The sequence below is a fragment of the Epinephelus moara genome, chromosome 24 (genome assembly GCF_006386435.1).
Source record: "Epinephelus moara isolate mb chromosome 24, YSFRI_EMoa_1.0, whole genome shotgun sequence".
NCBI classification, from domain to species: domain Eukaryota; kingdom Metazoa; phylum Chordata; class Actinopteri; order Perciformes; family Serranidae; genus Epinephelus; species Epinephelus moara.
In genome coordinates, this window is record NC_065529.1 from 42,297,324 (window position 1) to 42,307,586 (window position 10,263).

At 42.5% G+C, this 10,263-nt stretch overlaps 1 protein-coding gene across 1 annotated transcript; it reads left to right on the forward strand.

Moving 5' to 3' along the window:
- Window positions 1-804: 804 nt before the first annotated feature.
- rem1 (RAS (RAD and GEM)-like GTP-binding 1) lies at window positions 805-9,910 on the forward strand. The gene is made up of 5 exons (XM_050038073.1): window positions 805-1,060; window positions 4,835-5,244; window positions 6,871-6,953; window positions 8,859-9,066; window positions 9,184-9,910. The coding sequence occupies exons 2-5, from the start codon at window positions 4,869-4,871 to the stop codon at window positions 9,459-9,461; spliced, it is 945 nt and encodes a 314-aa protein (XP_049894030.1). The 5' UTR covers window positions 805-1,060; window positions 4,835-4,868; the 3' UTR covers window positions 9,462-9,910.
- Window positions 9,911-10,263: the final 353 nt, after the last annotated feature.

A 10,263-nucleotide genomic window follows, 5' to 3' on the forward strand; every position in this document is an offset into this window, starting at 1 on the left:
GTGACCACCACAGAAGGCCCGCCTCTCGAATCATCCAATTGGACAATGGTGAAAAGGTGGAGATAATGTGGGCCATTTTTCCACTCTGAGTTGAAATTTTTTCAACTTGAGGAGTTCAGAGCGCTCCGGCAAAAACGCCAGGTGCTTAGAGCGCAGAAACGTGAGGCACATTGCAATGCTAAAACCACGGGCAAAAAGCTAAAACGCTTTCTGTGTGACTGGGACCTTAATTCACCTACCTGTAACAGCTTGGTAACTGGTACTCTTGTCACTCAGTGCTTCATCAGCGAGCTAGTTAGTTAGTAAACTGGTCCTTTGTCAGCTAGCCAGTGAACTGTTTCATTATCAGTCAGCTAATTAGTAAAAAACTGGTAGTTTGCATCATTAGTCCTTTTTCTCCATTAGCCAACAATACAGTATCCCTATAAGCATGTCCTATGTACAAAAAGGAATAAAAAAAATTGTGTAGCTCTCGAGTTCATTAATAAAGTGAATATTTAAAGCTTTTATCCAGTTGATTAAGTTTTCTGTATTTTATGTTGACGACTGTAAAAAAAAGCTCATCTGTAATTGGACCTAAACTCCAGATAGAGAAAAATTATATCATGTAATGTTTTATATGTAAACTAATCTGTCCTGACTGAACTCTTTCATTAAGTCAAACTGTGTTTTAGGTCACACAGGAAATGACCAAAAATGTTCCCTAAACCAACTCACCCCTCCACACTGATAAAACAACACACACACACACACACACACACACACACACACACTCACTCACTCCCTCCTCTTCAGTTATCTGTTTCTCCTCTGCTGTCGCTCTGACACACACACTGCACACACACTGCACACACACACACACACCCACACACCGAGGGAGGTAGATAACTCTGTGATTCCACTGCTGAATTTTTAACGCTGTTGTGGAACTTTTTTTTTCCAGGCGGGTTACTGTGGCACCAGGGTACTGTTACACCGACAGAGACAGAGAGACAGGGTCCAGTTCAGTTCTGTTGTTTACTGAGGCTGGACGGACACAGGACTGTTCATGGGGTGCACGGTAAGAGACACGTATCTGTCTACTGCATGTTATTTTCTGCTCCAGCTTTTATTATTTTGAGTATTTTATCTGTCCATTTATAAAAAAGCATGTGTGAAATTTATGTTTTCATACATTCATTATCATAAAGTCTCTCACTTGTGAAATGTGCTGAAACAATTTCACATTATATCAACACAGATATTTCACATGCATAAACATCACTTTCACATATAATACCACATGTCCAACATATTTCACATTTGTTAAATTTACACACAGGCACATTTGACATTGACAAGCATTCATATGATATGGGTAAACATGTTTTTCTGACATGTGACACGTAAATTAAATGTGAGAACATAAGTTTGTTGCTCTTATATGCTTGTAAGGAGCTTCTCACTTTACTAAAAGCACCTGATGTAGTTCATTTACTATTTTCAACTAGCTGTCATTCATACTGTAGTCTGTGTGACATTTTACTGCACATGAGAGACCTCTGACCTTTGACCTCCTGACTGTCCAGTGTTTGTAGTTTTGTTGTGGATAAATAAGGATACATTATCAAAATATAAAAACTGGTGATGCACAGGTGTTTTGAAGGATTATTTAAGCTGTACCCTGCAAAAGCTGGAGCCATGACCTGGTCTAACTCGCCCTCACCACCAAAGACTGTCGTACTTGGCACCTTTGAATACCTGAATTATTTATTGTAGGAGGTTTGTTTGTGTGTCTGTGTTCTCTTATGCATGCTAGTGGTCCTCATGGGTCCATTCGGTGTCTCGTAACCAGGATTCAACCTGGAGCTCGAGCACCAAATCATATGCAGTGTAATCAGTTTTATGTTTCTGAGTTTAACTGTATGTGCACAGTTATTTAAACTTATTCTGGGTCCAGTCTACATTGTTCATTGTAAGAGACCTACAACATTTTGTTTCAACATTTTCAATGCAACAGTTGTTTTATTTAAAAAATGATAAGAGACAGAAATGTATGTGATAAAGTGTGCTCGCACAAAACACCACTGTGCTCTTCACAACACAGCACAAGGCATGCTCAGTGTCATCGTGAATGTAAAGAGATGTCACAGGAAATGTGCTCTCAATGTAAATACCGGAAAAAATGTCCTCTGCTACTCCTCTGTCATCAGTCTCTCTTATCTCTCCAACAGTTTCCATCACAACTCTTAATAAGGAACGACTTGTACCTGCTCAGACGGGTTTATTCTGTCTTAACTCTACGTTACGACTGTCATGTGTGGTGTCCTGTTTTTACTTAGTTATAGTGCAACCCCCTCAACCCTGTTCAAACTCAGCTATAAGTTGGTGCAACAGCATGTCAGTAAGTCTTTCATGAGCTGGCTAGGAAACAAACAGAGTACAGTATCTGTGTTCTTTGGACCAACAAAAACCCATGCTCCCTTCACACCACACACTACTATTAAGATATTAAAACAGAAATCAGATGAAGTTATATCTTAAAAGAGTGATGCCAGCTTCGTACAAAACACACGAGAGAAAGCTTAGTCACAACCACTCTCTCAATTGAAAATAAAATGATTTAGTCTTATTTTCAAAAACACACAATAATATCTGCTACAATGGGGGTTTTGGTAGATCATGGAAAGAAGCTCTGGGGTCCAGTTTACATCCAAAAACTGCACATTCTACCATGTTTGCTTTCAGGATTATCACTGTGCTAATGCAAACTAGCGCTCTCTGATAAGTCTGCTCTGCACTGGAGGTTTCAGGTTTCTTTGCCAGTGTTGTGCCGAAGTCTGCTCCCATGTTAATACATGTTTCCCTGTTAGACAGCGATTGGTTATCATATGACGTACCTAATCTAGCTTTGCTCGGTGTACATCTGAATCTCGTCTTCATTTTACTGAAATGCCTTGTGTGAGAAAGCTGCTCTTGATTGGTCAGAATTTCCATGTGGGAAAAATCCAGCAAGTAAAGCAAACGTTGAAGAAGAGTACACTTGCAAGATAAATGTGACACTTTCTAATGTCACAATGGAGGGACAACTACGCAGGTTGATTTTAGCGCTGCTCATCGTGGACTATATTGCTGTCATTGTTCATTTTAGTCAAACCATACAGTTTGAAAACGAGGCGCGGCTCCAACTAGAAAACAATGTTTTGATGCATTGGATGTGCTGAATGTGCATATTAAGGCAGTACAGGAGGAGGTGCACATTAATAATCCTCCAGGACTGTAACATGCTCATGTTTAACCCAAACAATGTGTCATGTGACTGCAGTTGGTTCAGATTGAGGTCGGAACACATTCTCACCACAAACGAACCGCACCAGAGTTCGTTTGTGTTTGAGAACACCTCTTCAAAAAGGTCTCGGTCCGGTTGTTTTGGTGCGTACCCGTGTGAGATTGCTATGTTCACACCTGCCCAAACTAACCGCACTTAGCGGGCAAACAAACTTGAGTTCGATTGAATCAAACCAAACAGAGCAGGTGTGAAATCACCCTCAGGGGGAAGTGCACAGACATCGCCCCCTTCAGTAGAGGACTGTAAAAACACTTCTCTTGCAGCAAACTTTGCGCAGTTACAAGTCAGTATAGTCAAGGGCTGACATTTTTAAGAGACATAAACAGAAGAAAAGCATATTTTTAAATGGAGGGGGACTTTAATGAAGTCTCTTGAGATACAACATCTCTTTCATAAGAGACACTTGCTCAGAAGTTCAAGTACAGCGTAATGCTGTACTTGAACTTTTGGTGTGTAGACCATGTGAGCCAACACAGAAGCCCCTTTTTCACTGCCTGCTCAAGGCGGGGTAATGATGCGCCGTTATTGCGCCTTGTAGTTCTGTAATGACAGATATGATCGCAGAATGGGGGGACAGCGGGTCGCCTTTGAGCCATCAGCGGAGATAGCAACAGTGCCAAATCGATGTTGGTGTAAAAGCAGTGGTGTAGTGGAGGGTATACTCAGGTATATGGGGTATACCCACTTCTTTTTGTATCCAGTGACAGTATACCCACCTATCAGCAAAACAGCCATTGTAATATATAGGAGAGTATGCCCACTTCCTTATCGGCAACCTACCTATCTACCTAGTAGTACACCCACCTCATCAACTACCACTACACCACTGTGTTAAAGGGACAGCTGGCAGGACGGGACGGGTGTGATGTTTTGACATGTTCTTTGTGCGACCCACTGTTGGGAGATTTATAAAACAGGTAGCAGCAGTTAACAGCTAACTCAGAGAAGAAGAACAGAAGCTGAAAATGTTTGCAAACTGGGGAGACAGTGAGGTCCAGGAGCTCTGTGCTGTCCGAACAAAGGACGAGATCAACAGCCATATAACAGGGATGGTAAATGATTGTTATTGCCATGTTTTGCCATTGTTATTGTTAAGAAAGTGCTGCTAGGTGTGAATATTTCACGTCACATCACGTCATGCCTCTTTTGTTTCGAGAATACCAGCATGCTATCTGAAATCACACTCTGGAACAACATTATGCCAGTGTTGTTTGGTTCTGTACAAAGAAAGCAAAGGCGGCATAGTAAAGGGTTTTATTGCAGCCCTATCGTGGATCTCTGTGTAAAAAGGGCTACCGTGTCACTTCCTGTATGTTGCACCTGTAACCACAACAAACAGTGATGTCACAGTGTACTGACACACCCTGGAGTACACTTCTACATCACTGTAGCAAGGTGAGAAGTTAAACTATTGGAGGTCGGCACCAATGCTTTGTCGCAGAAAATGTTTAAAGTCCAAAGTAAACCAGGCTTCTAAAACCTGAATCCTTCTGTCTCCTCCCTCAGGCCCGTCCTGTCCTGATGCAGTTACCGTAGCAACATGACCCTCAACACCCAGAGAGAGAAGGAGCCCTTGCGGCGGCGATGCAGCACACCAATTCCTCCCGCCCACTTCTACCAGCACCCGTCCTGGACTCGGGACCTTCAGGATCCGGTGCACCCCACCAGCACCCAGCCAGACCCCGAGCAGCCGTGCCCACAACGCAGCCACCCTCCTCTGGGACAGTCGGCGTCCTACCACCCTGGAGACAAGTCCCTCCACTACCGCGCCCAGTGGAGTTCAGACTCTGACGACGATTCGCAAAGCGACTCAGACTGTGTTTACAGAGTGGTGTTGCTAGGCGACCATGGCGTCGGAAAGACCAGTCTCGCAGGAATCTTTGCTGGGATCACAGAGAAAGACGAACAACCTGGAGGTGGGATTTATGTTGGGTGTCTGGTTAATTCATGTGGTCTTGTCTTTCCATTTTGCATCATATTGCGAATTTTCCCAACAAATAGAACAATAAAATGCATCAGACTCAGTGTCCAAGGTTTCTGTGGGAAAGGATTTCTATTGGTTGACAGTCAGGCTGCCCCCGATAGTCAACCAAACGTGCATGCCCATTAGCCACTTAGCACAATCATTACTGCTTTGCCGACAGCGTCATTAACAGGCGGCTCGCTCAGTGTGTGACGTGCACTTGTAGATAAAATATAGGCCTATATTAATGAAGGTTCATTAGTACGGTTTTGTATTTCTCTGTAATGTAGCACAGTGTTAACAATGTTACTGATACTATTCTTTCTCACACCTTCAACTCAAACCATTGCGTTGCCGCGCCCACAATATATAATTTAATAATTGAATTAATATCGTAAACATGCAGGCGACTAGTCAACTAATGGCCCTAAATGATGACTATTGGTTGACTAGGAAAATGTCTAGTCGGGGGCAGCCCTAGATGACAGATCAAAATAAAAAGCGAACTTTTCTTTTGATAGTCTTACTGATGAATGTATTGAACAAACATGTTACTGACTTTCCGCATGAAAGAAACTTTCCGATTTTCAACCAGCTCTGTGTCATCACAGTGTGTGCAGATGAATGGAGTTTGGCCTCCCCCTGTGAACTCTGCTGCACAGATTTTGACCTTTTTTTTTTTAATCCAACAAATTAATGGAAGTGACCGACTGACTGAATCACTGCAGAACCCCATTGATGTTTTCCACCATGTTCTATTGTTGTGTTGTGGCTTTCAAACTCCAGTTCAGTCCTCAGTGCTCAGTTTCTGCGTTCTTGCTCTGACATCACAACCTTGACTGACCTGGCATCATCGATCAGCTCCTGTGTCACGTGTTGATTGGATCCAGGCCATGATTGACAACCAGTATTGATCCAGTGGTAGTCTGACATGGTGCGTGGGGGCAGAGCCTGTCTGCTGTTAGCTTTCAGGTCGACTGAGCTCTGTGTCTGGGTTACTTTCTGCTTCACTTTCACATGTTTTGATTGTTGTTGTTATAGCTCAGAGTCCTGATGCTGTTGTTTGCCTCAAGTTATTAACTGTGATGTCAATGTTGTTTACCAGGTTGTTGTTTGTCTCTTTTGATCACAGATATAACAGGCAGTTGTGATTTGTTGTTGGTGCTCCATGTTGTTTATTGTTTTTAGCTGTGCTAGTGGCATTGCTCCAGGGACGAAGATGTTGGTCGGTCAGTTCACGACTTTGGTCCAGAGTCACTGAAATATCTCAACAACCACTGGATAGATTGCCATGAAATACCAGAACATTTGTAAATGCGACAACTCCATCAAGTATTAACATGTCTAATACTTTGGTTTATGACCAAACCGCAGTGTGCTTTGGTGCTAATTAGCAACTGTTAGCATTCTAACAAGTAAAACTGGATGATGAGCATTGTAAACATTACACCTGCTCAACATCACCTCGTCAGCATTTAGCTCAAAGCATCAATGTGTCTAAGCACAGCCTCACAGCTGCGAGCATGGCTGCAGCATCTCAGTCTTGTTGTTTATTGTTTGTGTTTATTGTTTGTTACAGAAGACACATATGAGCGGACACTGACAGTAGATGGAGAGGAGACCACACTCATCGTCATGGATACCTGGGAGAACGACAAACTGGTAAAGTGTGTGTGTGTGTGTGTGTTGATGAAGCACAGCTGTGAAGCATTAGGTGTCAGTTTTTAAGTAAAGGATTAAAGCTACACGGTGTCCTGCAAAGGGACCTTATGTGGCTGATGACTGATGTTCTCGCACTTTATTTTTACTTGAAATAATTCTGTGTAGATCATGAAATAAAAAACCAAATAATTCCTTGTGCTAACAAAAGTATTATTTTGTGATCTCAGAAACATTAGTTTGTTATTTTGAGATCATAAAATGTCATTTACTGGGAAAGCTTTTGTTATTTACAGATGGATAAACTTTATGCAAAGGTACATTTTATAGAATACTCTCTAGAAAACCTGTTTTGTGACAATAAGTCAGAATTTGGAAGATACATGTTGTTTCTATGCATAAAAGTGAAAGTGATTAAAAAAATGATTGAGTGCCAGGATCACTGTTAATGAGTTTGCTCGGTTGCTTACCTGTGTGATAAAGGCAGACTCCCTGTTGCTCCTCCTCCACTGCAGAGAGGCTTTTATTGTGGAACCAAAGCAGTTTACATTAATATAGCATCTAAACAGAAATATCATTGAGTCTCTGACAGAACAACAGATAAATGCAGATCGCAAAACAGTAACACTATAAGATAAAAATGAGAATATGAACATAGTAGAAGACATGTTGTTTTATTGTTAATGAGAATTAAAGGGCCAGTGAGCCTGTTTCATCAGACCATGACACCTGAGGCAAAGAGATGGAAATCACAAATCACTTTTCAAACTGACACAATATTATGTAGTTCAGTTTAAAGATTCATAGTGGTTGACTAATTTATTAGTGTTTGTTAGGATGCTGGATTATTTGTGACGCTGTGACGTCACAGCATTCTTCTGACTGTTGATCTCAGTCTATGTAGATTCAGTTGTCCAAAGGACAGAGGGATGTCGTATGCTGTAAAGCCCTGTGAGGCAAATTGTGATTTGTGATATTGGGCTTTATAAATAAAATTGAATTGATTGATTGATTATGCTGACATTAAATGGAACTCATGAGCTTGTGGTTATGACATGAAAATCTGTTGTTGTTGAAGGAAAAAAATACTGTACTGACGTAGTACGTTTATTTTGAAAGAGACTGTATGTAAATTTCCTAACTAACGCAGCCAGGGTACATTGCAAACGTTGATATGTGACCAGGTCGGAGTGAGAATGTGTTCATGATATGATTGGCATTCAAGTGGTTCAAGTTATGAGAGCACTGCTGCGAGGCAACGGCAACATATACGCTACTGTCGGAGTCAGGAAGCCACTGAGACTAACGATTTAGCAAACAGTGGGTCACGTGATGCAGGAAATGCAAAGGCACGATGTCAGAGGAAAAAGATGAAGCTGTTGGGATTATCAACATTTTCCCCAGACACATCATGAAATTATGAAGAACAACTCCACACGACTGAAAGTGAAATATATTAACTTAGCATTCACCAAAGAAATAACGCCCATGGTCTGTACCATTTCTGAAAACATCAGCTAACATATCACAACTCATGAACTCAGAGCTTACATACATTTTCTCACTACGAGGTTGTGATACCACAAGAGGGGGCGTTCATATGGACTCATCTCATGAACACTGTAAACATGACCCCATTTGAACGCAGCATTAATCGCTGCCATGGTTGGACCCAGAACACACACAAGAAACTACATGTCACAGCATTCTTCAGAGCAAACTTTCCAAGGAAGACCTTACAAACGTTGCTAGATCAAAGGATATTCAGGCTGTGCTGCTCAATGTGCTGCCACCCGACTCTGATCAGAACTAGCAAAGTTAATCATAGACTTTTAAAATATTAACTCATATGAAATATTGATTAAAATAGAAACATGTTTCTTGTGTCCATGTCTCTCTTCCTGTCAGGAGGGGGAGGACGACACCTCTCAAGATGACTGTCTAAAGGTCGGAAGTGCTTACGTCATCGTCTACTCTGTCACCGACCGCTCCAGCTTTGACGCTGCCGCTGAGCTCCGAATCACGCTGCGACGCATCCGCCAGGCCGAAAACCTGCCCATCATCCTTGTTGGCAACAAGAGTGACCTGGTCCGGTCCAGAGAAGTCGCTGTGGAAGGTGGGGGTCAAAGGTCACAGGGGTGCATACATACACATATCAATAGGAACAAGTTAACAACAATTGTCTGATGTTGTTTTTATAATTACCCTCTTTCTGTATGTGTCTTTTTCCCAGAGGGCCGAGCGTGTGCGGTGGTGTTCGACTGTAAGTTCATTGAGACGTCGGCGTCTCTGCAACATAACGTGACCGAGCTGTTTGAGGGTGTGATCCGACAGATCCGCCTCCGTCAGGACGGTAGCGAGGCCATTCAGCGCCGACGCTCCATATACAGACGCAAAGAGAGCCTCACCCAGAAGGCTCGCCGCTTCCTGGACCGACTGGTGGCACGCAACAACCAGCGCATGGCGGTCAAAGTGCGGTCCAAGAGCTGCCACGACCTGGCCGTCCTCTGAAGACACATGTCCTCCAGGAGTGGCAGGTTGGATCTTCTTTGACTTGTTGAAGTTCTCTCTGGGTGGGATAGCGTGGATGGTGGCGTCTGCGGTGATTGTCACACTCAGTGAGTCGACAATAAAAATGATCAGCGGCGAAAGGAGTCAGCTGACCGTAACGTGCGTCGCTGTGATCACAGTGAACAACTTGTTTTCCTGTTTGACCGTTTGGTCCCAACGTTTTTGTGACTTTTCCTACAGATGACGGAAAAAACTGACTGTGACGGATCATAACTGTTGGGCTGATGGATGAGTGTTCAGTGTGTGTGTGTGTGTGTGTGTGTGTGTGTGTGTGAACAGGTGTCTGTTCAGGATGTTCTGTATTTTCCACTGTGTCCACTGTGCTGTTCTCCTGAGGTTTCTATTGTTTTCAGTTCAACACTGTGCAGAATAAAGTCTAAAATGAACAGTCCTTTCAAGATCGTGTTTTACAGATGTCCAGTAGCCTAATGTTGTGTTCACACCAAATGAGATGCGAATTTTTGCGTCATGTTATTCGCACGAGTTTGAACGCTAGAATGTTTTCTGTTGTCATATATGTGAAATCGCTGACTGGAAGAATGAACTTCTTGTTTTTTTTAATACGTTTTATTGCCATCGTATAATTTCATGTATCTTACTCATGACGAAGCTCGTGTACTGATGACATTTCTTTCTTTCCTTTATTTTTAAGTGAGATATTATGTGAATCGGTGTGTCACCCAGTCATACATGCTTTTTTCATCGGTGTCCTATGCCGCAAGTCACTGCCCAAGCACTGGAT

Excerpts from the sequence above, each read along its gene's own strand:
- rem1 (XM_050038073.1), top strand. The coding sequence starts at position 4,869 with ATGACCCTCAACACCCAGAGAGAGAAGGAGCCCTTGCGGCGGCGATGC. Across the intron at positions 6,954-8,858 it reads CCTGGGAGAACGACAAACTG|GAGGGGGAGGACGACACCTC; the intron begins GTAAAGTGTGTG and ends TCTTCCTGTCAG. Across the intron at positions 9,067-9,183 it reads CAGAGAAGTCGCTGTGGAAG|AGGGCCGAGCGTGTGCGGTG; the intron begins GTGGGGGTCAAA and ends TCTTTTTCCCAG.